The sequence below is a fragment of the Tubulanus polymorphus genome, chromosome 1, assembly GCF_964204645.1.
Source record: "Tubulanus polymorphus chromosome 1, tnTubPoly1.2, whole genome shotgun sequence".
NCBI lineage: Eukaryota > Metazoa > Nemertea > Palaeonemertea > Tubulaniformes > Tubulanidae > Tubulanus > Tubulanus polymorphus.
Window position 1 is genome coordinate 9,512,840 of NC_134025.1, and position 26,605 is coordinate 9,539,444.

Sequence of the window (26,605 nt, forward strand, 5' to 3'; positions counted from 1 at the left end):
GTGGAAAAGTACATATACTTTATTTTACAGCTTTTGCCACTTCTTACGAGATACATTGTAAACACGTAGTTAAGCTGTTATTGAAAAAAAAATTGTCTCTTCATCGACATCTTTTAATGGGAGATAATCAAAATGTATATTTGTGAAGCATAATCAAAATATGATGATTCTGATGCCTTGCATTTATTCATAATGTATTTGCAAATTTGATGGTCAGCGTTTTAAAGTCTTTTATAAAAAACTTTTTTAATTTTCAATCTTGCTCTATTATGATATTCTTGGTGAAAGTTCTCATCTATCTTGTTGATAAACAATGTTTAGTTGTTCATTGTAGTGACAAGCTGTATATTTTTTGTTTTGGTTGGTAGTGTGGATATTATCGTTTCTCAAACAAAAAAACAGGAGTTGCAATGTAAAATCTAGTTGAAGTGCATTTAATAAACGGAATTAACCTATTCACAATGTGTTAGTTTTTGTGTTTGTTCAATGTTTGTTCATATTTCAAGAATTGACTCTTGGAAAGAGGATAGTATATTCTTGCTCCCTGTTGTGAGAACCCTTTGTGGAAAACCAGGACTTCCCAAGCGACGTCGCCAAACATGCCCAAAAGATGAAGAATGCACAACCCCAAACCCAAACCGAAAGAAGCAAGTAAATTACTGCCTATCGAAATAACAAATTTTGATGCTATTACTGACGGGAGAGACAATATTATATAGACATGGCACTGACCAGGGACACTATGAATAGATATATGTTTCTTGTCATGGTCTGACCGGGGACGCAACAAATAGAAGAAATAGGTGTGGTACTGCGCGAGGACGGTACTGAACGAAGAGGAGGGAGTAAATCTTTATGAATCTCATAAGTTAGGCTCCCACTAGAAAACAATTTTTTTTTTTAAACAGTTTGGTTTTCTCGCGCGAGAAAACAAAAAATTGGATGTAAAGATATTTCTATCGTTCGTCTATCCGTAAAAACCAACAAATTGTATTCTCTACAAAACCTTGCAAAAATACTAACATCGAATTATGATTTCAATTGGTGTATGAATTCTTACCACTCATGTACGCGAAACGATTGACTTACACCAAAGATGTTCGTTTACTAAATATTATGAAAATTTCATTTTCCTGGGATTCAGTTCACCTTAAAAAGGCATCTTCATCCGTGACATTTCACTTTGGGGTCAGATAAATGATGGACGTATAAACTAGACGTCTATGATGTAGGCACGGGTACCACATTCGTGTCTAGCGACTGGCAGTAGTGAATATTACGCCATCTTTCATTTAGGTATCGTATATTTCACAGTAAAACATCCAGCAGTTCCCTATTGATGAAGTCAGTACATAAATTATTTCCAGACAACAACAGACAGACTGACATATACAGACAGACATTAACAAACGTTACGTAAATATGGTGGCGAAGAGGAAGTTACTCGCTGCACTGCTGATGGTAATTTCATTGGGCGCCGGTAAGTTCTTGGACGTATAGTTTACACGACCCTGGTTCGATCATGAAATAGATTGTGTACATGGTACGACAGAAGGCACTGCTCTTAGTTGTCTTCTTGCCGGTGGTAGGGGAGTTTGAAAAGGGCGTTGTCCCAGCCGAGGCACAACGCACGTTTACGCACAATCCATCCAGGCCCAGATGCTGGGCTTAAGAAAATTTGACAATTGATTTTTTTAGTACTTTATTAGTTCCAGCTGACTTGGTTTCCAACCACACTATAATTTTTGCATATATAGGCTACTTGATGCTAAATGAGATCTTCTCCATCTCAACATACACATATTTTTGTTAACTCATAAGGGATCATTCATTTATTATCATTCATTTATTACGTACGCATGAATTTAAATTTTTTCAATAAATGAATGATCCCTGAAGAAAGTACAAAATAACTTACATTATCTGGAAAGATATAATATATAGTATGTATATAGATGGACATCAAAACTACGATAAAATCCTGGGTCCAGTTTTAAAGACTGATATTACCTTTAACCCGGGGGCTAACTCAATTCATTTTCAATTGAGTTAATCTTCGGGTTAAAGGTAATACCAGTCTATGAATCCAGCCCCTAGTCGCATTTTAGACGTTGCAAGGCCGGTGGAACCAAGTTGACACTGGTCCGGCTCATATCCGACAGAGTGGGCGTTATTCGCGGGAAAAATTCGCGCCTCGGAGAAACTTTTTTAAACGGTTTGATTTCGAAGGCTCGCAGGGGCTATTTCAGACGATAGTTTTCCGGTGTCGATTGAGTCAATGAATGTCACGGATCATAATGTTTTATACTGGGAGATGCGTTTTTTTGCTAGAATTAGTGCTGAATCGACCAAGACGAATTTAATAACGGCAGATGCGAAAAAAAAACGAGTCGAATAATTTGCCGAATAAGTAACAAGTAACGCTTCCTTTCTCCTGATTTGACGTTGATATTCGAATAAGTATCAGGCCTCCTAATCGGTGATGAAAGGCCATCTGTTGTTTTAGACGTTTCCAATGCTAGGGGCGGGATGTAGTTTTGCTAAAATTACAGTGATGAATCGATTTAGGGGGATCTAAAACGAAAAAAAAGTAGCCGAATAAGAAGCGGAATAGGTAACCAAATTCACATTTGAATAATTAACCGAATAAGGAACAAGAAACAAGTACCGTAGCCGCAAGTGTGGTGAATGGATAGTTGAGTTAATCCCATTACAATACAAATTCAAAACTTAAAAAAGTTAAACAAGAGTTTAAAAGTGAGAATCATAAATAAAGACACGAAGTTCCCGACTCTCTTTATGGACTGTTGCTCGAGGTTCTGGTTTTCAAACGCTTCAACAATTTTGCGTATTTACTTTAGTTAAGTTAAGTTAAGTTAAGTTTATTGCTCCACAATTAACTCATTGCACAGAGCTAAACATACTATACAATATATTTATAGAAAAGAAAATTAAAACAAAAGAAAAAAAAATTAGAAAAATTACAATAGTCACGTATATACACATAATAACAACACGGTGAACATGACAGATATTAATAGAATAATTGCAAACCTTTTTTTATATATATCGCCAAATTGAGAAGGAGTGATCCAGATAAGTTGAACAGATTTTGGAGTTGGCTTTGGTGTGGGGAGCGCCAGAAATATCTAGGGATGAATTTAGTTCTTAAATTTTGTGAAAATGGACACACTAAAAGAAAATGAAATTCGTCACCAACCACACCCATATTACACTTAGTGCATATTCTTTCATTCCGCTCAATATGGAGTCCGTGGTGTAACCAATAATTATCTTTTGATAGCAGTGGTGATTGCGAAAAGGGATGGAACAAGGAGGTCTACATCGAGCAGTACAAGCCGAAGGAATGAGAAAAGTAGAAAAACAAGATATTCGAAACCAAAAGTGGTTCGCTCGGGGATCAGATCCAGAATTAGATCGCCGGATAGATTTCGTATCATAGTCGTCAGTGGAAGTATCTACGGATCACATTATTACACGAACAGACGGAACTACTACAGAAATCAGGAGGCAGGTTCGTATCGGCTTCATAACGTGAAAATGATTATTCGTAAAACTCGTTTCAGAAGGTAGATTTTCTACGAATTATCCCAGTAATGAAAAACATCCTCGTCGATCAGCACAATGCAGTGTAATAATGGGTAATCAACGGGTCAGACCAAGCCAACAACGTTCCGTGGATAGTGATCCTTGTTTTTGGGTTCCGTGACTTTCCAGGTCGAATTGACTACTTTTTCTGAATTAACGTTTAACCCGATTACACTCTGAGTCTGGTACTAATTTCCGTAATTATTTAAAATTTTAAGGACGAGTTTCCAACATACACCACTAACGCTTGCCGGTGTCGTTACTAAGATCGATCCACGCGGCAACAAACGTTTGGATTCAGAAATAACAACATACATTAGTAACTAACAACATTTGATATCCATTTACGGTGTGTACCAACTTCGAGCAATTATCTGTTCAGATAATTGCTCGTAGGCCCCAACGGGCTGCTGTAGCAGGCAGAGTACCGAAATGAAGATGCAGATTTTACCATTTCGTATGTGGTGTTTGAATCCGCACGGAATTCTTAATCGTTGCTGTCGTTGGCGCCCGCAAGTTAAATCTCAATAATTACCGAAGCATCAATAGAGGCTGGGCTTGATGTTAGGTAAAACCGTACTACCCTATTTAAGTCGTATGAAACATTAAAAGCTTTCATTTCATGATTAGGTACGTTTGATATCGAATTAAACATGAAGGGCTTTAATTGCATACGTACGAAACCCAGGGAATGGCTGTATATCAGTTGCTGCTGGATGAATCGATTCAAGAAGATGGAGATATGTTGAATTACAATCGAGGATTATTAGGAATTTTCAGATAAAACTTCAGTTTTAACCTTGGCTCTTGCCTATCGCTGTCCCCGTGCTATCTCTCACAAAAAAAAATCAAACAAATTTTCATTCGCCACGGATACGGATTATAACTTGTATATAGATTATGATTACATGTAATCCCATTTTACGTCCGAGAAATGCTCGGTGACGTGTTGTCATGAACTTAATGATGCAACCTTTTTAGCGATGATCGAATGTTTACAACGTTTACACATCTATATGATTTTAGAGCCAACAATATGTACAAACTTCCAAGTTGTTGGGAATTTAACGCAGTTCCCATTGGGAAGATTCATATGTCCAACATTTGGCAATATGAGCGATGATCACTCGTACTGCTGTGGCAACCCTGGAGAACAACGGTGCTGTACATTTTGGGATGAGTAAGTACCTGTACTTACGACGTTCGATCCTGGACTCTAGATACGATAATATGCTTACGCAATAAGCTTAATCATCATCAGCACATTCCAGACATAGATGAACTAAATTTTGATCGAAATAACTGGACTACTGTACAATTTAGTTGCCAATATTTTGAGGTCACTGATAACTTCCCCTAACAATCCAACAACGCATCACTCAATAATTTTTACGACACTGTGTCGGAATGCTGCTCCCCGTGGAACGTATTTGTTACTCATGGTGTTATTGGAGATCGTCAAGCTCTTGGAATCTCATGAGTTTCTCTAGCTGATGTTGTTTGTTTTCTTATTTTACAGTACGAGTCGGGTTGCCGGATCGATAATAGGATCTATCATTTTCTTTGGTATTATCGGGCTTATCATATGGTGCTGTTGCAGGCGGTTCAGAAAGAAAGATCCACCGAAGAAATCGGCTAAAGTTCGTAAGGAAATTATCATAAATTACGTTGTATTTTTTGAAACGATCTTCTGACCGGTATTCACCCGGGTTACATGATCGTCGGGTAGTTAAAACATTCCCGAGGATAACGCTGTCAAAAAATTAATATTCTGTTATCTATTGCTCAAATTATGATAATACATGTACATTAACTATTCACTTGCAGGTTATGAATCTGGTTCATCAGACGAGCATTCAGGTAAAGAATCTGACTATACTGTTCATTTTTTCCAACAATACTGTTCATTTTTTTCCGGTGACAATAATGTCATGCAAAAGGATTTTTAGCATGAGCATTTATCATTTTTAGATACTCCAAATCCTGCAAAATTGGCCAATGAAGGGAATATGGCACCGTACCCAGGACAAGCGCCATCAATGGGTGCTCCATATCCTGGGCAGCCACCAGTGATGGGTGCTCCATATCCTGGACAGCCACCAGCAACGGGTGCTCCATATCCTGGGCAACCGCCAGCAACGGGTGCTCCATATCCTGGGCAGCCACCAGTGATGGGTGCTCCATATCCTGGACAGCCACCAGCAATGGGTGCTCCATATCCTGGGCAGCCACCAGCACCGGGTGCTCCATATCCTGGGCAGCCACCTGCCATGGGTGCTCCATATCCCGGGCAACCGCCAGCCATGGGTGCTCCATATCCTGGGCAACAACAAGCCCCATATCCTGGACAACAACCGCCTATGGGTGCCCCATATCCAGGATTTGCACCAGATTCTGGACAAACGTCGTATCAAACGCCATGTAAGTCAGGGGAATGAAAATATGTTTTGTTCAATGAAATACACTTCAAAGGATACCCTGTGATGTGTACGTTCTCTCTTTCAGCGTAAAATGTATAAAGGCCAACCTGATAAGTACCCGTACGAGGCCTATAGAATTATTACCATTGCTGATGAGCCTTGAGTGGATCGCTATGTGCACGTGTATTTCAGCCCATCTTAGCATATATGGCAATGTTGATTGTTTTTAGAAGAGGAACCTGTGATGTTCTAGCCATTGTTAACATGGTTGACAGTGATCAATCTACCATATATTGCTATATTAAAGACAACTTCAGCTGTACAATCTATGTCTATACTTTTTCTACAGTAAATCTATTTCTATACCTGTTTGAAAATATATGACTTGTTCTTATGATTGTAATGAATCATGTAGTTTTTATGAAGATGTTCAAAACTCTCACATTAGATACTAATACAATTTTGATCCAACGTGTCAAAGTCTTCAATAAAAGATATAATCTATGAAATGTTTTTTACTGATGAATAGTTTTAGAGATGTTTTTCATAGTAATGTTCTAAATGTTTTTTTATCAAATCGTTAATGGACGCGCGCTACTTAGTATCATATGGTATACTTAAGTTTTTAACCACAACACAGTCAAATTCCACGTAAAGTTGTCAAGTCATGTTATATAATCAGTTCTTCCCCGTTCAAAATGCCTTCGAAATAACGATGATGTCGTATTGTTACTAAGTCGAACGCATAAGTTGCGCTGATTGGAAGTTTTGTCGGCCGATTTCTTGCGAACCACAGTGAAGGCCTAGTACGTTAGGCTAAAAATGTTACGTTGTTTCTCATAATCGGCCGGGTCATTTTGTGTAAATCTCATTGACATTTGTAATCAGTTCTTTTCTTTAGCTGGCCGGTCTGTTATGGTTTGCTTGATCGTGATTAAAAATGGTCTTGTACACGGTAGATAGGCGGCCGGCAAAAAGGAGAAACAAGGTACGCACGTATCAATTCTTTTAGCCTTAGCAAGTAAAAATCGCTAAAATGTATTTGGAATATCTAACAGAAGAATATTTGGTCTAATCCTATAAATGTTTATGAGTGCAGTAAAAAATCATCCGTCTTATGTACTAAACTCGATCGCTCACCAACTCGCATTCCTTAGTTCGCGAACACTTAAAAGATTTGATTCACCATTTTGGATTATAATGATTGCAAAGCAATACAAATACAAAATTTCAAGATGGAGGGGACGCATGAAGAAACCAATTAAAACTTACAGAGTTTGACTGCAGTATCAGTAGTTATATAGGGCTATATAACTACTAGTATCTATAGTTAGTAAATGTTGAATTCAATCCAACTTTTCACCCGATGTAATGCCGTAAAAGCTTTTAGGCTATGGTCACGTTATTATATATACATATTTTTTACACGCTGATGGTCCACGGCTGAGATTTATCTTTTCGGAGGTATCTTAACCTCTCGTACGTGTGTTGATGTTAACAGGGTATAATTTTTACCATTGAATACATTTTTAACCTTTATTTTATATACATGTTTTCACGTTGATGATTTGTGCAATATGGTGTAATGTATATATCTACGAAATATCCTAACGCACAGAGCAAAACACCCGAAACATGAATGAAAAACGCTTTTCACGTGTAGCGTGGTTTATAAGTACGTATTTTGCTCCGAAACGGTTTCGGCAAATGTATGTAATTTATTTCATCATCAATTATAATTGCAAATAAAATTTACAACAAAAATTAGATTGATGATGAGGGACCTGAACAGAGCCTTAAAGGCTGTACAATCACTAGGACGTTCAGGCCCCCTAGAATAAAAAAAAATCGTTTTTCATGTTTCAAAGCAAAGCACAGATTCTACGAAACAAGCCAGAAAAGGTGATTTGCGTTTCGGGGTTTTGGTCTTGCCGTTGATCGATTGTAGCGCGTCGGCGAAATAAACGAGACCGAGAAATTTTTCGGACTCTTGTTTTCTTTTAGCAGGGGCGGATCCAGGTTGCCTTCCATGCCTTCCGGAAGGCAGTCAAAATTTTTAGGTTCCCTCAAAAATCAAAGTAATAAATTTTTCTTTAAACTCTGAGAAAAAAATTGCCCCTGGCATGCTTTCAAAAACGAAGTGGTGGTTTTCCGATGGAATAAACCAGCAACACGAAACAGAAGTTCTGTGTCACATGAGTTCGGCGCTGATTCGGTTTGCTGGACGCTGCCAAACAGAAAAACCGAACCGGTACAAATAACCCCACTTGATGGGAAATGGCGGTGATTTTGGTCACTATTAATTCGTTATTGTTTGTCGATGATTCTTGTCCATTTACTCGTTGATCTCCTCGAGCTTCCTGCGTATGCTTACATCACAATAAATATAGGCTATATAATTCCTTGTGGCTTCATTCAGAAAAATTGGTTTTGTTGGCTCAGTACAGCGAGAGGATTGCAATTTCATTTCGTTCGGGCCCGTCACGGCCATTCATATCATATCAGGGATGCTTTCCCCTTCGCCAGAAAGTCAACTACTGTCTGTGTCACACCTGCTCTCTGTGCGACGTTTTGGTCCGTAATTTCGTTAATAATCGGTTTATCTCTAAATATTATGCATCAATTTGTTCAGTAAGGAATTTGCATTCAGAAATAAATCATGAAGTGGCATATATTTGTTTGCACTTTCATCTATCAGCGATAGTTTACCTAGCATACACTCACGTAATGCTGAAAACGGCTTTTATGGCCCATCACGGAAACGGATGACGTCACTGTAACGTTTCCGAGCGTCCGCGGAGGATTTTTGCAGCATTACGCGAGCGTATGCTGAGTAAACTATCACTCATAAATGAAAACAAAAACCACTTTAGTAAAACTTGTTGTTTATTTCTGAATGCAAAGTCCTCACTGAACAAATTGATGCGTAATAAAGGTAGATAAACTGTTTATTGACGAAATTACCAAAACGTCGCACGGAGAGCAGGTGTGACAGACAGTAGGGGTGCCGCAACTACTCCATCCAATAACTACTGAAAATGCCGTGCAGATGCCCTTGTCCCACACAGTAAGCACTTTTCGGCGCTTTTGTTGAGGAAAAAGAAGCGTGTTTTAGTGACTTGCGATCGGCGCTCATCTTCATACGGCATCATTGTTATATGTACAGAACATACCCTATCTTCTAACCAAAATCAAGACTACATCATTTTAATTTAGAATCATCAGTTCTATTTAGAAAGTGGCTTTATTGTCTTAATCAATGACTAATTAATTCAGTGAATAATCTCAAATAAAGCAACCATTACACAGGAATTATATCGGTCATATCTTGACCGTTTGGTGCTGCCTCTATACACAACGATAGTTGGAAAATGTGAACTAACATAATACTCGCTTGCCAGAGTTTCAACAGGGTCGTCATTAGTTCCAAGACGAGTTTGTCGATGACGTCATATATAAATAATAACATAACCACGTGCGTCCTGGTACGCGCTCTTATCTGTTAGAGCAGTTGGAAATGTCTATTTCAACTTGACTTGAGAGAGAGCATCAGACGGTGGCCTAGCTCAGTCGGGCTTGATAGTAAATACCTGATAAAAAGTCTGATCAGGACTCGAAAGGACTGGCAGTTGACCTAAAACATCGTTTTTTAATCCATTCTTTACTGTGAAGGATTGCAAAAGACATGTCGGTCTGAATCGAACTCTACTGAGAAGGCTTATCTGAGAAGAAAAATAAAGAATGTTTTGTTTCGTGTTTTATGTTGTTTTTTTTCTGAAATCTCTTATGATAAGCTATCAGTTAGTTCATACTACTGAAATAGGACAGGGTTTCGAATTTTCACAGAATTGGTTGAATAAAGTCTTTGTATTTAAGTCTGTTCCTCACGCACGTTGTTATGTTATTATTTACCAATGACGTCATCGACAAACTCGTCTTGGAACTAATGACGACCTTTGAACAGCCGTATATGACAAACTATTTACCGATTTTCCGGCCAGATTCAGAGACAATACTCAGAATCGTAAAACAGCAGTGAAACTGCCAAGTTGGCACTTTTTTAATAACAGAATTAGTTTGCTGAAATGAGTAAATATGTGTGGATTTATGAATTGTTCTTTTGAAAACACCTTCTTTTTCTCCTTAAGAAAGTAAGAAAAGTTTAAGTGATTTAGACAATGAGAATTTTTTCCAGAATTTAGTCTGGGAATGAATTCCGAAAATCTGTGATCCGCTCCTGATTGCGATACATCAATAGCGCGGAACGAGTTAACTCGGCGGCTGTGTAACTAGTTCATAGCTTCACCGTCAAGGGACAGCACTTGACGGTTATGATCTCAGTTGCAAGTACATGTACATCTTGCCTTTAAGCATAGAATGATTTTCATGTCTTCAATATGAAATATATTATCCTCTGCGTACCAATACTTGCCTAAAAAGTAATCAACTTCTGTATTCTATAGTTTGATGTCAAACGGATCGACATTCCGACTAAAGACATGAGAGCATCATGCAGATTTTACATCAACTTAGATTAACTACATGCATTTTCTGAGGCTTGTTTGCTCATGTAAAATCTCGTGAAAAAATTCCTCAGCGTACTCCCTCCACAACATAAGAAAATTGATCCTTTGCGAATTTATCGTAAACCCATAAGCAAAAATACCATGTACACTTGTTTTTTTTTATTTGCCCAATAATTTACAAAATATGAAACTAGAATTGGATCATCTGGCCCTGAAAAACAAAAAGTATATACAATAAGTCATTTAGTCACTTACAGAGCCGTCGGAAGGAATTTTTCAGTGGCGAGGCTTATTTCTGAAGGGTGGTCTGGGGGCCTGGAAAATTCAATCGCCACAGATGCGTTTTGGGGCCATTTCATGGTCTCATACACAGAAGCATGAGAAGTCGTGAGCCAACCACCCAGTACAGAGAACGACGAGCTGCTACGCGGTACAGCGTGCTTTTGAAAAAAAATTTGTTACGCAAAAAAGTTCCGACCGCCCTGAAATGCGTTCAGTACAAACCTTTCTCTTCTTGTCTCCACCCAATTCAAAATGTTTGCATCGCTTGATGGCCAATTGTTTTCTGAACTTGCAGTCCGTGCATTCCATACGCAATACAATCTTCTTCGTAGTCTTAGCCTGAAATAAGCCATAACTCGCATTTAGTTATTAGCAGCAAACATATCCTGGATCAGATAAAATTCTTGTTCATCGAACAGGGACTGGTTTTGTGGATGTGGAGCAAAATGGGGGTTTCAAATTGAAAGATTTTAATCATTTTAGATCGGACATAACTATCTCTAACGATGAACTGATTTTCTGGTCCCCTGAAGTTTTTTGTTAAGAGGTGCCACCGTACTACGGTGGTTGTCAGTCATGCAAGATGTTTGCGGATTTACCCCCAAGGATAACTTTGAAACCTGGTCTATGGTGATATAAGCAGCTGTGGCTACAATGGGTATAGGAATTCAAAACCTTTTCGCAAAACTGGAACCCAGGGCAATTTGAAGAGAAAATTTAACTCTTAAAAACCTTTTTCATGAAAGTGACGACTGTAAACCCAGGAAATCATTTGAATAACAAATGCAAGTGGTAATCTTACTTTTCTTACCCCACTTTATGAATTTGCTTACCTTTTTGTGGAACACCGGTTTCGTTTGACCACCATAACCCGATTGTTTCCTGTCGTATCTTCTTTTACCTGAATTGCAGAAAGAGGCATTTTTCATTCGAAACGTGAAGATATACAACAGATCACTGGATTAGATTTTAGATAAAGAGAATGCGTATGTTGATATTACCTTGGGCGTACACCGAAGCCTTTCCGGTCTTGTATTGCGTCACTTTGTGTAAAGTGTGCTTCTTGCATTTCTTGCCTTTGCAGAAAGTTCTGCGTGTCTTTGGCACGTTCACCTACAACATTAAATACAGAATATGTGAATACAGTAAAACTGTCATAACACAATCGACGAAACCAAGAAAAATATGACGTCAAAAAGAATGTTATTGCCATTGACTTTGAGTGAGATTTGACAAATTTGGTCTCTCAAGAATTATGCGTTCGCTAAATAAGGACAGCGTTAACACAGGCTTTAACTAACTGAGATTGAACTTTTTAGCTAATCTGTAGTATCTAGCCATTATTCCTGATGAAACAAGTATTAGTAAGGGGCAGGGCGCATAACCTGTGTATGCAACCACATGCTTATAATTCAGGTCCTCAAAATATCGAAGAAATAGTAAATTGAGCGTAACACTACACTTCAAGACCTTGTCCTTGAGCAATGGCTTTTTAAACAGAGTACAACCGCCACGACAGGCCGAGCAAGTAGTTTAAGCCAAGTCTTGGTTGTTACTTGGCTCACCATGGAAGTTGTGGGCAGAAAGTAAGATAAATTGCGATACGAGGCCAGGCAGGCTACAATTTTTACATTCTTCCCCGCAGTTATAACTTATAGGTCAATTCCCAACTACAAATAAACAGATCTACGACAACAAAACCAGTCGTGGCGTAAACCGATAGGTACTTATCAACAACACACTGAAGAAAATTGTTTTTTGACAACGAACAAAGTTATCTTATCTAGAAACGACTTTTATTTAGGGTACCCGCCGTCGTAGTAACGTAAGAAGGTTACTCTGAAGTGGCTCGGTTTGTGACCCAATACGACGATAACGAGACAAAAAATAGACCACATTAAGGAGATAAACAATTTGACTTTTAAGTAACGATCATTCCAAAGGCTGACGACCGTAAAATAGGCCGATGATTTACGATAAAAAATTATTACAAAATCGCTACGTACCATCTTAGATTTTCAATATGGCCGAGAGGAAGTGCAGTCAGCGGCTATCAGCAATTCAATTCATTTTTATTCCACCGCAAAAATTGTTTACCCACCTGCGCATGCAGACTCCAGATATCTCTTCTCTATCGTTATTTACAAAAATGTTCACACTAATAACCAAAACAAAAACAGGAATGAAATTAATTTTTCAGACCGTCAAAAGTGGCGCCATCTATCGCAGGTAGCTTAATTTCTTTTATGGTTTGTGAAAGCTTCTACGGTTTTCGGATAAAAACAACGTTTCTGTAGAGGATGAGCGACGGTTCAACTAACAGAGCTGCAGCAGAAACTAGCGCTGAACGCGGAGAGAAAAGACCGGTGGATGAAGATGTAAGTGAAGACGAGAGTTACATATTTAGGACCCAACAACACTTTTTTCAACCAATTCAATCACAATCAATTCAATTAAACTACTACCATCAACAAGTACTATGTTTGGGCGGGTGGTGGTACCTGGTGATGTTTTACACCAGAATCCCAGCCAGGGCTTTTTTGGTAGATGGTGATTTGTGGATATCAATTAATTAGTAAATTCATTGTAATTCGTACCATCTACCCACCTTACCCCACCACTTAAAAAATCCTCGACACAACTCAAGAGAACTCTTTCTGAGTTGATCAAACAAGGAAGCCTTCTAGCTAGGCACGGATCCATTGTTACTACTACTGTAAAATTACCCGCTGACCACAAGCCAGAATTGGCCGCTGTCATCCAGATGGAAGAGATAACAACCACTGTGTCTGTGACTGTACTCCCATACCACAGCTGAGCTGGCATAGAAAATGAATGCCCTTCAATACCAGGCAGTTAAACAACCAAAATTTCGGTTATTGGCCATTACCAATCGTAATTTCGGTCAACGATACACAGGTTTTAATCAATTGGTGGCTAATTTAATTCAAAATGAACTAGCCTACTTCGTAGTGACCATATAGCCACTGTGACAAGAGGCTATGGTTCTTACTGACAAGAATACAGTAATTAATTTTATCAATTTCGATTGTTGCAGGTTCATTCAGCAAATCAGTGGGAAAGTGTCGATCTCGGTGACAATGATAGAAAGAACAAGTTTTTACGATTGATGGGTGCATCGAAGGTATGAAGTCGAATCTAATATTCTATCTACAGCTTCTAGCATAGTTATAGTTCGATATAGTGTAGAAAAAATCAATGTTTTTCAGAAAGAACATCATGGACGGTTTGTAATCGGAGACTCTCACAGAGATCATACGAAGGCTGGAGGTGAGTGAGTTGAATTTCAGCAGGTATCAATCACTCAGCAGTCCGGACCAACCCTCTCAGATATTTATCACCATTACTCAAATTTTTGGTCGTCTAGGCTTCACCTGTGGTTGAGGCCTCACCTCTGATATTTTTAATTGAAAGTAAACTAAATAGTCGACTACAATGTCATTTATTGTAGTCATTTTACCACAATGCACATTCAAAAAGTGATTTTCAAGACTTCACCCAACGATGGTGAATATCTGAGCAGATGGTTCTAGGCTGTATATTGGTACTAGATTTGACAAAGTCATATTAGATTTGATCATTGATGTCATGATGATCACGGGTGTTCCTAACGTCGTCGTGTCTTCGCATAACTTTTCTATATTTTCGATTTTTCGTTTCTTCCCTTCCAGGGAACGTCGACGAAAAAGACATCGAGAAGGAGTTTGAAAAAGGAATCGATTATAAATTGTCAAGTGGCTATAAACAACACAAAGGTCTTGGATTTCATGAAGAGCTGGACGCGGAAAAAGAGAAAACTGCCGATGCAAAGGCAGGGTGTAGTGAGGAAAAGTCGACCGAGGATGCATCCAAAAGCGATACAAACGACAAGAAGGAGGATACAAACGGCCAAAAACCAATAGTCTCAGAAACTAAAAATAGTGAAAAAACGACGGAGAAAAGTACAGATGAATCTTCGAAACAACAGGGAATTAAGAAAATGACATTTGTTAAAGCTAGCAGTTGATTTGTTTGATAGATGTATCATAATTGCTTGAGCATTTAAAGAATCTGTCCTAAGGTTTCTTAAAGTAAAATAAGTCAGCCTCTTAGCGGATGTTATGTAGATGATGACATGCGTTGATTCACAAAGGTACGTTGTTGATAAATTGTGATATACGATGGTTATCTCACTGGACTTACCCCTTACAAAATATCCAAATTGTTGGAAAGCGTAAAATCCTGGCTAGGTATAACTGCAGTAACCAGAAGATATTTTTGTGCAGTACATTTTTCAGTGTCTGTGAAATGGGTTTGTGAATATATGTAAATGTCTGCTGTACATTCGATCATGAATCATGAACAATTCTTTCAAAAAGAAAAAATAAACCATTGTTTTATACAATAAAATACTCTTCTCTTTTTATGTTTTGGAGGATGTTTTGGCCCTTCTGCTCATTTGGATGGATGTACATTGTACCTATACCGGTGCCTGCGTCGTATTGAAATAAGAAATGCTATTTTACCTGTTGTTAAAACTGAGTGGAACTTTTATTCAGTACAAAGAGACAATCAGAAAAATAAAGCACTACATTCATAGATTTGGTCTTAATAATCGGTGCTCTCTAGAATTGAATCATCTGGCCCTGAAAAAGGGAAAATGATCCATCATCGAAGGTGAATTTTTGAGAATTTGTTGGAGGTTATGACCTTTGTCCTTTAAACTCCTTACCTTTCTCTTCTTATCTCCACCTAATTCAAAATGTTTGCATCTTTTTATGGCTAATTGCTTTCTGTATTTACATTCCGTGCATTCCATACGCAAAACAATCTTTTTAGTCGTTTTAGCCTAAAATATGTAAATCAAAATTTCTTAATCTTTTCCTTGCAGATAAGCATACTGTCGTGCATAACTCCTAGGTTAATGGGCGTATTATTCAAATTTTCTCTGACCTTTTTACGAAAAACTACTTTAGTCTGGCCACCATAACCTGATTGCTTTCTATCATATCTCCTTTTACCTACACGAGATAAGATAATAAAACGCATGAAATCAAGTGTATATTCTATGCTATACATCCTTCTCAAATTGCACGTGAATCATGAAATTTACCTTGCGCTACTAACGAAGCTTTTCCAGTCTTGTATTGTGTTACTTTATGTAAAGTGTGCTTCTTACACTTTTTGCCTTTGCAGAAAGTTCTGCGTGTCTTTGGTACGTTCACCTATTGTGTATTGGGAAATAACTTCTACATCTTAAACTTAACAATTAACATTTTGGAGCACATCCAGACAAAATCATTGAGAAAATTTTTCAAAGGAGGTAGCTCTCCTAGAAATTGAATAAGCTTCGGAGAACACAGTGGAATTTGGTAGTTTGGAGAAATCTTTATTCAAGGAAACCGTGTGGGCTTAAATCTCAAATGAATCTATGAGTCACTTCAAAACTTTATGAATGTGCAGTCGACTGTTGATTTAATTAAAATTAAAAATCCTTATATAGAGTAGCACTCGCTTCATTCGGATCGTCTGGGACTGGAAATTCCGACTTAAACGAAATCCGAATTACGTGCTCTTGTTTGAATAGAAATAACCTAGTTGGGACTGTAATTTTAGTAAAATCTGAAGAAAACCAATATGAATTAAACGATTTATATTGTAGTAATCTTATCCAGATTATTTAATATCAAGAGTATGATTTGAAATATCTTAATTTCTTGATCTAGATTCGTTCAGCCCAGTTTTAATATCGATATTTTGACTAATAATTCTCAACTCCTTCTTGTGAGTCAGTCAACCATGAAATACAAATTCCTTGAAGAATTGAAGAACCGTCTAGAAAATGTTCCAAGACATTATACATACCATTTTTGTTAGTCTTTTAGTTAAGTCTCCACTGCGATCTTTAATAAACCAATGGCCACTGATAAATGCACCAAAAATTGTGTCATGCACTTCGATTTTTATTTAGTCAAGTGGCAGCATGATTTATGTCCTGAATTAGTATGATAAAAGCCATGTGTATTGCCAAGGTATGTCGCAATATCCAACATGACTCAACCCAAGCCAACTTACCTAGGTGATAAATGTACTCTTCCCAAGAACATTTCAAGCTTAAATGCAATCAGAAAATAAACAAAAACGACAAGATTTCACGGTTATTTTTGCAAACAATATATTGTGTATTTTGTTATTTATCAAACATGCCATAAGAATTATTAAAGCTTCAGAAATCAAATGACAGATTTTCACTTTCATCATTGTCATGTAGTACTGCCATCTTATTATTGTGTGCACCTGATACCCAAGGAGGGAACTGCAAATTGGATAAAACATATCAGCTATTTCTTCTATTTCAAACCAATAGATAACAGATCAAATAGAATTCTTAGCTGCAAAGCAACTGTGCTAAGATAAAGAGGCATTTGTCTGAATATACTGATTGCCATCATTAAGAATGATTAGTAAATTCTAAGATGGTCAAAATTCCCAATCAATGACCTTTCTTCCAAAATTCTCTACTGACTCAACAATAACAAACTTCATTGCAAACTGCAGAAGGCGTACACAAATCAGTACCCCGCTAATTTGTATTTCTTGGACGGTATATAAATGAATATAGTCGGACGGAATCTTCAACAGCACTGCCGGTAGGTAAAATAACTGGCAATAATAACAAGTTGTTTCTCTTTTCGAATTCATTAATGAACAATTTTACAACATCTAGCGATCATATATCACATTTTGAATCTGTCATACACGGTTTTTTCATACATAGCTCGGACGGAATCGCATGCATAGAATAAGTGAACTGATTGGTTTGTGCTTCAACCAATGGGAACTAAGACTAGCTACTTGCATATGTATATAAGACACAGATTGCTAAGTACATACCGGTATACTACATGCTAAATACATCGTAAACATTTCAGTGTGGTCGTAAATAGAATATTCAATGCCAGCGGAATGAATAAGAGTTTCATAAAGCAGCTAAGATGAAATGGTTATCATCCAATGAGTAGTATGGATCTTGAACAAATTCAGTAAATCATTAAATTTGGCAATATGTGTGCATGTTCTTGAACCATAACTTACCAAAAGAAGTGGCTTTCTTTATCACAGAATATATCATGTTCCTGGAGTGTCATTTAACCTTTCGGTAATGAGCATCCAATATACAATTACTAAAGCTTTTTCTACTTATTCCAACTAAAAATTCAACTAGCTTGCTCAAAGGGTTAGCATACAGAATAACCTGTAAAGCTTATTTTACACCTGCATTTAGAGATAAATATAGATTTTTCCAAATATATAAAACAAGAAATCATTATCCATCACAAAATGTCCAAATGGCAACACTTCTTTACTTGGCAAGACTAATGGGAGACGTGGTGAGTAGTTTCAGGAATGTTTTCAAAAACATTATTCGGATATCGCGGCATCCACTCAAGTTCTATCTTTATCTACACAGAGGGTAATCGGAAGTCATCCAATAATCAAATACCCGCGTTTCATAGCAATAAATTTGACGAAATATCGGTGGCATCCGAAGCCATCAATCAGTGCACATATGATGTAACGACAAAAATTCCAGTAAACAACCGATATTACAATATAAACAGTAAGAACAACTAATCCACAGCGAATGAAAAGAGCAGCAATGTCCGCGCGCGCGAATCGACCGTGGCAGAACAAGAGAATATTTACAACTATTCAAACACGCTATCGATATTTACAATCAACTGTTTTCACTGTCGATTCACAATCCTTAGTGATCCAACTAATGTATTTTCCTCAAACAGGACTCGCTGAATGATCATTTCTTGCGATTTTTCGTTTTCATTGATTGCGACGCCGCAACGCCGGTCGTCGCCGGTTTCGTAATCGCCGTCGCCGATGTTTTCGCCGCGTGTTTCGGCGGTGTCGAACGGCCGGTCGACGTTGAGTTTCGTTGATTCGATTGGTTATTGAACGACAGGCCGCTACTGCTGGGCGAATTATTCTTCGACGAACTTGACGGAGATGAACTACCGGCGCTAGTTTGAGATCTTCGACCGCGAGTTCCAGGTGAATACTGAAAACGAGGATAATACTATTTGATTCTCGTATGAACAGAAGAATAATAATTATCAGTTGTCACATAATAAACTCAATCTATATATAGATAAAATAATCACAATTTAAAACTACTCAAACATTAACTCACCCCTGGTCTATTGTTATTACTAGTTTTAGATGGCGAGGCAGTGACGTTGTTGCTTTCATTAGAAATCTGAAAATAGGCATCGATAATAAGCTATAACAAGCCCTCAAGGAAAGCGACGATAAGCAATGTAATCGCATAGTCAACAGGGGTAAAATGTTTGAGCTGACGGGTACTACTTACATTGCGACATCGATCAGATCCTGAACTCGATAAGCTCATTTTACTACTATTCGTTGAACTTCCATTGGTCTTCTTCTTATCGACGTCTTCATCACCCTGTTCCCCATTTATTGCACTATCCACAAAGTCGTCATCGACGTGGTCGGTCTGACCGAGACGAAGTTCATCCTTCCATTGTTTCATCATTTCCAATACATTAGACGGACCACCGGTTTCTAGTTTGTCACCCTTTTAAAATACGAATAGACATTCACGAATTCAAATGAATTGAATAAGAGGATTTTCAACGATCATGATCTTGATTAAGTCATAAACTTACAGTAAACCAAGGATGAGCTAATATTTCACTAGCTGTCAATCGATGCGCTGGATCCACTTTTAACATGCCATGCAACAGATTCTTTGCTGAAATATATAAACGTACTTAGTACTTTATTACATGTTCAACACCAACCGCAAGCTGTTCTTTGGTATTATCAGTATAGATTCATATATGATAGTAAAGTTTCAAAAATAACATTGTTGAGACATCAGGAAAGCAGCAATCCTTAACTAACTTGAAAATATGTTCAGTTCTGTACCCATCTCTATCTTTAAATTAGTCTCAAATTAGTGAACTCAATTTATTGGCTGGATGAACAAGGTTGGTTTCAGTCTATTGTGCGAGATTTAAGCAAATAACAATTCTCCTCATTTTGAGATTTGTTGACGTTTACCTTCCTCAGATATGTTCTGCCACACCGAACCGGAGAAATCTAAATGTCCGCGTTTAATAATGATGTAAAGCTGTTCTTCGTCACGAGCTTTGAATGGTGGACCACCACATAAACTATTAGATGAAAATACAAACAACAACCTAACTTTATATAAGTACAGCGCTAACTTTAAACTGTAGACGACATCTTATAACATATTTGACAGTTACTGATAGGTTACAATCAGAAACCACAAAGCAAAAATATGACTCTGGCAGCCACAACACTATTTACAATTCATTAAAATTATTGGTTCGATTAAAAGTGGGATGGCTGCCATTGGCAAAAATCATTTTGTGAATGGGGTTAAGAATCAAACCCAGAATGAAGCAATTACACTTACAGCATATACATGATGACTCCCATGGCCCATATATCACATTGTTGACTATATGTTTTATTGTCGATGATTTCAGGAGCTGAAAAGAAGTAAAATCTATGGATGAAGATCAATCCACAGTTCATAGTTCAACGACAATAGCCAGCAAGCCGGTAAAAGTTTATTCTCGAAATATTGTTGAAACTTACACATATATATCGGTGTACCACAAAATGCCTGCATCATACTATCGTGACCGATGCCATCCTTGACAACAGATAATCCAAAATCAGTCACCTGTGAACATAACGATGTTGGTTAATCAGTAACACGGGTTAATATTACACCGTAATTGGTCAAGCGACCCTACAACAAGCAATATCTGAAATTACAAACCTTTATATGTAGTTTGTCCTCTGGATCATCAGGATTCTCAGTAAGTAATATATTTTCTAATTTCAAGTCTCTATGAACTATATCTGAAATAGTAAAATCAATATACATTTCATCAAATTACAAGATCAGTTTATTATAAACACTATCAATCTTGCATTGTAGCTAAATGATTGCCACTTGTTGAATGTTTATGAGAGAGTTTTATACCATTTTTATGTAGATACTTGATAGCGCTTGTTAGCTTCTGTAAAACAACTTTGGCATCGTGTTCTGAAAATGTCTTCTTTAACTTCAGTACATCAGCGAGCTCACCTCCTTCACATAACTCCATTACCAAGTATATTTTCTACAAGCGAAAAAAGAATGTTCAAAGCTAAGAATGTTTGGACAATATATGAGTTCAGGATGTTCCAACTATCAGCAATCAACATACTTTCGAAGATTCGAACACCTCTTCCAAATGAATGATGTGCTCATGATGAACTCTTTTTAGTATCGCCACTTCCCTCTCAAGTAGTTTCAGCGCTGAACTACGGTCCTGCAATTCAAAATACGATTCAACCTTCACAACGGGTTTCAATCAATAACTTAACGCGGGAAATAATGCGCTTTTTATCAAGAACTCTATCAATGCTTGTGACAGAAAGAAGAAATAATGCTTTTTATGTAGGGCTCTAATAAATGTGTGAATAAAGAGCACTGAAGTACTACCGGTAATCCTGTAGTGCTAACATTATTATGTCTAACAAAGACCGGTTTCATAGACATACTGGTATAACATTAACTCAAATCGATTACGTGAGTTGAGTTACCTGTCAGGTTGAAATTGACATATAATTATGTCCTGATTATATTTCAAGTTATCTACTATTTTCCAAGTACTTAATTTGTATTCATCACGAAAAAATGAAAAATTTTCATGGAAAGAATCGATAACTACATCTTCAAATGGACATTTCAAGTTTTAAAAAATTTAGTGGTTGTTATAGTACGTGTATATTTTTGCTGCACATTTCAAACCAAAAATGTTTTAGGTCTTTGCTAAAATTGCTATGGATTGCAGAGCTATGGCCACCCATACCGACACTTTTTCTATGGGTCAAGATTTGCCCAAATTCGAGCCCAGGTTACTTTTAATTAACTATAGTGAAAACCGAAAGTTTTAATGCCACTAGCTAGAGGGTTATTCATCGAAGATACACTGATTACATATGAAAATAGCCGACAGCACCTTATCCTTAAAATCTTTACTGATAGCTTTGATGGCCCATTTGCGATTGCTGGCGCGATTCTTCGCTTCTCGGACGATGCCGAAACTTCCCTGCCCGAGTTTACGCCCCAATTCGTATGTCTCCTCGATCATCGATTCATCTTCGATGCGCGTATGGGGCACCGATCGCTCGGTGGCCGAACTAGGCTTACTCGTTGAAGTCATTATAGGTGGCGCCCCGACTGCAATGAAAAATCATCGCATAAACATGAAAATTTTCAAGTTTGAAAGTAGTTTTTTCTTTTAGATTACTAAGAAATCTGATATGACCTGATGTCAATAATTTCTGCACAGTATATATTGAAGTTCATCTATTGATAACAGAGGGCATGTGCAGTACCCGGATTAAAAATTTCACTGAAGAATTTCAACTTTGTTAGGACGCATGACTGAACTTCTTTCACTTTAATGCCATCTCATCATAGGGGTCCAAGGCAGACAATGGCAAACACATAAATAAAAGGACCACTATACTTTGTACGATATTTCGTTTCAAAGGAATAATCTGTTAAATAGCTTTATCGACAGAAAAATAAATTGATATGCAATTATTAGTGCCTATATAGCCATTTAATAATCATGAACGCGTCAAGAACTGAACACAAACGAGGCAAAAAAATTTCCACCTACCATTCTATACTGGTAATACATTTTTCATATTTCGCTATCCATTCTCAGCTTTTATCGGTTAACTTTTTTTATTCCATCATCCTGTGAAATGAAGATTTAAAATTTGAATTTGAATCAAGAGATCAATTCGAAGTGACTACAGCTTTACGAACATGTCTTTAGTAAAGCTTGCTTGCGCGCCATGCCAGCGAAATAAATTCTTACGTACGTATTTTTTCTTCTGATAATTGAAGTGCCTCAAGCATGACAATTATCAGAACTATGAGGTACACCAGAGGGATAAACAATCCATAGAAATATAGGCCGAGACCACAAAAGAACTATCTTAGGTAATAGTTATCCGATCATAAAAAGGTGGCCCCAATACACAGAATTGTCACATTTCATTTCTTGAAAAACGGGTTTACGGTGCATTCTAATTGAATGAGATGTTCTGTATATATACATTTGTAACGGTTTGTGTACATTTCACACACACACACACACACACACACACGACAGCACACACACAAAAATGTCGCACTGTCTACCCTCTATACAGACAATGAATAAACGTAAGGACAGACGAAGACATTCCGCAAATACATGTCCTAGTACGCGCGGTTCTACTGTCGCTCGAGCATAATTACTTAATTAAATGAGACCAGAGGCGTACGAGCGAAGATAGATCTCACACACATAAGAGTAATCAGATTGAAAATATACCATGGTGTTTATGTATTTTACCAACGTTTATACATTAAGCCGGTTTAAAAGCAAACAAAATATATAGATATAAGTCATCCGTAAACAAGAGCATGTAAAAATCATCTGAGTGTAGCCAGAGTTGAATGATAATCATTTTGCCCTTCGGAGATAATTTGTCAACAATATCCCTAAGCTATATTTGCATTCGAATTTTACATCCAGAGTTTGCTAAGTAATTGAGCTAATTATCGGTGGTAAACTTTCAATATTGGGAAGGCTTGTTTGCGAAAACTTAAATGGTCAGGTAATCGATTAGAGTTTACTGAACTGTAGGGTAAAAGATAAGAACATTACCACTCACGACAATCTTGCTGCATTCAACAGAAAATCAATTTTGTCGCGGATTATTCAATTACGGTAACAACGTTTCTCGGTTGGATATCAGTTGAGATGATTAGCTAATGAAAAATTCATTTGCAAGCTAATGGATGAAAATATTATCGCATTAAAGTAGTCATTTCACATGTTCATAACCAATCCTCTTAGCCTCCCAGGAAAGCTATTATGGAATGGTCTAAGGCTAACAGTCAGTAACCTGTCGGTGGTTCAGTTTCACGATCGGATATTTTCACAAGCCCATGCGATTATAAAATGCTTACCACCAACGATTAGGTAACTAACTAAGGCTAACCTACTACCAGACACAAGAGAATTCCAGGGGATATCTCAACAACAAATAAGCCTCTGTCAAATCTAATTTTAAGGCCTAATGCTAGGCTCCTTCATGATGGTTTGAACACCAGAAAAAAAGCCATCTCTTAAGGGGTAGCCCATTATAATCCAATTTTCAAAAAGGGATCGTGATTAAACCGGACGCAAAAATGCTAGGAAATACTCCTTCCGTCACAGTGGTGAACGAGTAGAACTCGCTTACGGAAGAGATAGTGAATGCTCCTCCATCAACAAATGCTTTCTAATAAGGCCTATGTCTCGATAAATACAGGCAAGAAAAGCATTTCTACATTTCCTAGGCTAATATGTATCGAGAACTACTAATTTGGACTTGAATGTTTCCTGGAAGCTATTTTTTTTCCTTTACCAAAGTGCTCCCAACACCTAGCAACTAGAGTGAAAGTGAAACATCTAGGCAGTCAAACGAAAGTCCAACCCTAACTTAACACTAGTAATTAACCCTTATTTAGCCAATACTAGGCCTTATTCCATTTGATAGCTGCGAAAATGATACGATACGATAAGGAATATCAAACATTTGATTCACAACCATTAGAATTCGCAGGATATTCAAATATTCGGATTCAGCCATCGGTTGAATAAGGCTGCTGCATACGATACATGTAAACGTAAAAAAACAACAAAATTAATTTTCGTTGAATTTGTTATGCTTCTCAAGATGTAATACATGTTCCAATGTTTAAACGAAAATCAAACAACTTCCTACTGAGTGGATGATCATCATTAGTAGATTATCAGATAATTTTCAGTTAATTGAATTACCTATATAGTAGATAGATTACTGAATATGCAGAAGTAGAAGTTGAAGCGATACGTCCAGCGAATATTTGGTTACTTGAATTCTAAAGATACTCTATGCCTGCATAGGACAATGTGTGCCGTTCTGGGCACTGATTCGAAGCGATATAAACCAAAACTAATGAATGAAACGATTCACCTCTAAAGATTTACTTAAAACGAATATTACACATTTCTCTTTTAAAAAAGTGAATGTATATCACCAAGAAAACATTTTCAAAAAGTTTTCCATTCTAATGTAATCAATTGAATTTTTTGCCTTCCCCCTAAAAAGATCTGTTGATTGATGACGAAAAAGAATAGCAGGGGTATTGGTTCAAGTTGCTCAAACACTTCTTCAAATTCCCTTTCGATACAAATTTATTAAAGGCCAGAAAAAATCAGATTACTATGGAAAATATGGTTTTTATTATGTAAACAATGGGTTTCAAGACAAATATCAATATTCCTTCATAATGCGCCTTAAATGCAACACAGAATCCAAGTTATTTCAAACTCAATTCTATTTCCATACTAGAACTGCCATATCTTACAGATCCAAAATCATTCCATACTTCACAAACTGGATGATAGTTTTGTCGACATTTGTTGAAGTCTTAACAAAGTACTACCCTTGGTCATTATATAACTTTAGTTGCACAAACGTCAGTAGTCCCTCAAACGGGTCGATCGATGTTAGCCTGAATTTTTTTCGCACAGTCCAACAACGAGTCATGTATTTCTTTTGCGCACGATATTTGTTGTTTAATCGTTCCAATAAACTGGGGATAACTCTGCATTTCTTGACCAGGTGGAGGTAAGTCCTGCTTGCCCGAATGAACAGGTACGGGTGTATTCTTCATACTATCCGTGTTCAGATTATTACACTCAACTGCTAACCTCTGAAAGAATCCGTGAAACAAATGAAAAAACTATTTGATGTTGGAAGTATGATAGCAGTGGTGAGTGAGGTTATACTCACCAAGTTAATTTCAATTTGGTCACACATTGAATAAAATTCTTCCAGGCTTTTGTCAAATCTTTGTAGTGGTGCTTCACTTTTTCTGGAGTAAACAAATGAGTTATATTAAGATAAATTATGTGAATCTAGTGTAATCATTCCAACTTGACTTGACTGACACGGAAGTCTCAAGTCAAGTTCGGAAATGTTTGGAAATAGACATAGTCAGTCTGTGGTTCAGTTTTACAATCAGAAATTTTCAAGCCCATTCGAATATTACAGCTTGCCACAAATAACGGATTAGGTACGGTACCATAACTAAATCAAGTGAAGTGGTGAAGAACAAAATTCAGATTTGATTGATGAAAGGCGTGGTAGGTAAATGTGATACGTACGAACAATTGTCAACTTGTGCATTGTGATGAAAGTTCTGCGCAGCAATTTTCATGAGATTCTGGAATATGAAAAAAAGTATGACTGCAAAATCAAATTTCCCTGGAACGGTTGCTTTTAGTAATTAGTAGTACAAAAACAATACTCACAGAAAGCGACTCTTTTAATCGTGGAATTAAGAGTCGTACTTTAATAACTGGATCGACTTCGGCGACCTGTTGTTGCTGCTGCTGGGCTTGTAAATGTTGTTGCGGAGGCCCGGGCGGTTGCTGGTGGAGAGGATTTTGCATCGGGTTCTGCATTGGAGGCATTTGATGCATTGGAGCCATTTGCGGTACGCCGGTCCCAGCCATTTTCTAAGTCCAATAATGAGTCCAACATCCGAAATACTACCTTACCAAAATACTACCTTTCGCGACACAGGCCGATTTTCCATCTAAA

At 37.4% G+C, this 26,605-nt stretch overlaps 6 protein-coding genes across 12 annotated transcripts; 2 read left to right on the plus strand and 4 right to left on the minus strand.

Moving 5' to 3' along the window:
* Positions 1–1,368: 1,368 nt before the first annotated feature.
* On the plus strand, positions 1,369–8,414 carry LOC141912400 (uncharacterized). 4 transcript variants are annotated; one of them, XM_074803633.1, is made up of 7 exons: positions 1,369–1,480; positions 3,305–3,535; positions 4,636–4,789; positions 5,129–5,253; positions 5,437–5,469; positions 5,581–6,030; positions 6,115–8,414. In XM_074803633.1, the coding sequence occupies exons 1-7, from the start codon at positions 1,423–1,425 to the stop codon at positions 6,117–6,119; spliced, it is 1,056 nt and encodes a 351-aa protein (XP_074659734.1). In that variant the 5' UTR covers positions 1,369–1,422; the 3' UTR covers positions 6,120–8,414. The 4 variants fall into 4 exon arrangements, with proteins under 4 accessions (XP_074659734.1, XP_074659735.1, XP_074659736.1 ...); XM_074803634.1 differs by having other exon boundaries at positions 1,418–1,480; positions 3,308–3,535; XM_074803635.1 differs by lacking the exon at positions 3,305–3,535 and having other exon boundaries at positions 1,418–1,480.
* Positions 8,415–10,692: 2,278 nt separating this feature from the next.
* Positions 10,693–12,964, minus strand: LOC141907900 (uncharacterized). The gene is made up of 5 exons (XM_074797658.1): positions 12,844–12,964; positions 11,839–11,950; positions 11,671–11,738; positions 11,060–11,176; positions 10,693–10,766 (listed from the first exon to the last, which is right to left on the minus strand). Exons 1-5 carry the CDS (start codon positions 12,844–12,846, stop codon positions 10,746–10,748), a joined length of 321 nt encoding a protein of 106 aa, XP_074653759.1. The 5' UTR covers positions 12,847–12,964; the 3' UTR covers positions 10,693–10,745.
* A 100-nt stretch (positions 12,965–13,064) lies between these two features.
* LOC141914438 (small acidic protein-like) lies at positions 13,065–15,217 on the plus strand. Its single transcript, XM_074805628.1, has 4 exons — positions 13,065–13,215; positions 13,896–13,982; positions 14,068–14,128; positions 14,530–15,217. Exons 1-4 carry the CDS (start codon positions 13,138–13,140, stop codon positions 14,862–14,864), a joined length of 561 nt encoding a protein of 186 aa, XP_074661729.1. The 5' UTR covers positions 13,065–13,137; the 3' UTR covers positions 14,865–15,217.
* Positions 15,218–15,358: 141 nt separating this feature from the next.
* On the minus strand, positions 15,359–16,846 carry LOC141909834 (uncharacterized). The gene is made up of 5 exons (XM_074800483.1): positions 16,703–16,846; positions 15,951–16,062; positions 15,791–15,858; positions 15,570–15,686; positions 15,359–15,483 (listed from the first exon to the last, which is right to left on the minus strand). Exons 1-5 carry the CDS (start codon positions 16,703–16,705, stop codon positions 15,463–15,465), a joined length of 321 nt encoding a protein of 106 aa, XP_074656584.1. The 5' UTR covers positions 16,706–16,846; the 3' UTR covers positions 15,359–15,462.
* A 157-nt stretch (positions 16,847–17,003) lies between these two features.
* Positions 17,004–24,875, minus strand: LOC141915010 (serine/threonine-protein kinase 33-like). Of its 4 annotated transcripts, none has more exons than XM_074806373.1 (13): positions 24,796–24,875; positions 22,594–22,674; positions 21,925–22,145; positions 21,127–21,231; positions 20,901–21,039; positions 20,694–20,770; positions 20,507–20,594; positions 20,322–20,397; positions 19,940–20,052; positions 19,543–19,628; positions 19,224–19,451; positions 19,044–19,109; positions 17,004–18,911 (listed from the first exon to the last, which is right to left on the minus strand). In XM_074806373.1, exons 3-13 carry the CDS (start codon positions 22,126–22,128, stop codon positions 18,654–18,656), a joined length of 1,440 nt encoding a protein of 479 aa, XP_074662474.1. In that variant the 5' UTR covers positions 22,129–22,145; positions 22,594–22,674; positions 24,796–24,875; the 3' UTR covers positions 17,004–18,653. The 4 variants fall into 4 exon arrangements, with proteins under 4 accessions (XP_074662474.1, XP_074662471.1, XP_074662472.1 ...); XM_074806370.1 differs by having other exon boundaries at positions 20,694–20,776; XM_074806371.1 differs by lacking the exon at positions 24,796–24,875 and adding an exon at positions 22,802–22,827 and having other exon boundaries at positions 20,694–20,776.
* A 353-nt stretch (positions 24,876–25,228) lies between these two features.
* On the minus strand, positions 25,229–26,592 carry LOC141914763 (mediator of RNA polymerase II transcription subunit 29-like). The gene is made up of 4 exons (XM_074806055.1): positions 26,314–26,592; positions 26,167–26,225; positions 25,793–25,874; positions 25,229–25,712 (listed from the first exon to the last, which is right to left on the minus strand). Exons 1-4 carry the CDS (start codon positions 26,515–26,517, stop codon positions 25,488–25,490), a joined length of 570 nt encoding a protein of 189 aa, XP_074662156.1. The 5' UTR covers positions 26,518–26,592; the 3' UTR covers positions 25,229–25,487.
* Between the last annotated feature and the right edge of the window lie 13 nt (positions 26,593–26,605).

What these genes read in the sequence shown, in the direction of transcription:
- LOC141912400 (XM_074803633.1), top strand. Translation starts at nt 1,423, where the DNA reads ATGGTGGCGAAGAGGAAGTTACTCGCTGCACTGCTGATGGTAATTTCA. An exon ending in GGTAATTTCATTGGGCGCCG is followed by an intron (nt 1,481 to 3,304) that starts GTAAGTTCTTGG and finishes ATCTTTTGATAG; the next exon opens with CAGTGGTGATTGCGAAAAGG. An exon ending in GAAGAAATCGGCTAAAGTTC is followed by an intron (nt 5,254 to 5,436) that starts GTAAGGAAATTA and finishes ATTCACTTGCAG; the next exon opens with GTTATGAATCTGGTTCATCA.
- LOC141907900 (XM_074797658.1), bottom strand. An exon ending in AACCGGTGTTCCACAAAAAG is followed by an intron (nt 11,177 to 11,670) that starts GTAAGCAAATTC and finishes GGCTTATTTCAG; the next exon opens with GCTAAGACTACGAAGAAGAT. An exon ending in GTGGAGACAAGAAGAGAAAG is followed by an intron (nt 10,767 to 11,059) that starts GTTTGTACTGAA and finishes TTTGTTTTTCAG; the next exon opens with GGCCAGATGATCCAATTCTA.
- LOC141914438 (XM_074805628.1), top strand. Translation starts at nt 13,138, where the DNA reads ATGAGCGACGGTTCAACTAACAGAGCTGCAGCAGAAACTAGCGCTGAA. An exon ending in AAAGACCGGTGGATGAAGAT is followed by an intron (nt 13,216 to 13,895) that starts GTAAGTGAAGAC and finishes CGATTGTTGCAG; the next exon opens with GTTCATTCAGCAAATCAGTG. An exon ending in AGATCATACGAAGGCTGGAG is followed by an intron (nt 14,129 to 14,529) that starts GTGAGTGAGTTG and finishes CTTCCCTTCCAG; the next exon opens with GGAACGTCGACGAAAAAGAC.
- LOC141909834 (XM_074800483.1), bottom strand. An exon ending in AAGTAGTTTTTCGTAAAAAG is followed by an intron (nt 15,687 to 15,790) that starts GTCAGAGAAAAT and finishes TACATATTTTAG; the next exon opens with GCTAAAACGACTAAAAAGAT. An exon ending in GTGGAGATAAGAAGAGAAAG is followed by an intron (nt 15,484 to 15,569) that starts GTAAGGAGTTTA and finishes TCCCTTTTTCAG; the next exon opens with GGCCAGATGATTCAATTCTA.
- LOC141915010 (XM_074806370.1), bottom strand. Translation starts at nt 22,128, where the DNA reads ATGACTTCAACGAGTAAGCCTAGTTCGGCCACCGAGCGATCGGTGCCC. An exon ending in GGAGTCATCATGTATATGCT is followed by an intron (nt 20,053 to 20,321) that starts GTAAGTGTAATT and finishes TTCATCTAATAG; the next exon opens with TTTATGTGGTGGTCCACCAT. An exon ending in TAGCTCATCCTTGGTTTACT is followed by an intron (nt 19,452 to 19,542) that starts GTAAGTTTATGA and finishes GTATTTTAAAAG; the next exon opens with GGTGACAAACTAGAAACCGG.
- LOC141914763 (XM_074806055.1), bottom strand. Translation starts at nt 26,517, where the DNA reads ATGGCTGGGACCGGCGTACCGCAAATGGCTCCAATGCATCAAATGCCT. An exon ending in GATTAAAAGAGTCGCTTTCT is followed by an intron (nt 26,226 to 26,313) that starts GTGAGTATTGTT and finishes TTCATATTCCAG; the next exon opens with AATCTCATGAAAATTGCTGC. An exon ending in GCACAAGTTGACAATTGTTC is followed by an intron (nt 25,875 to 26,166) that starts GTACGTATCACA and finishes TGTTTACTCCAG; the next exon opens with AAAAAGTGAAGCACCACTAC.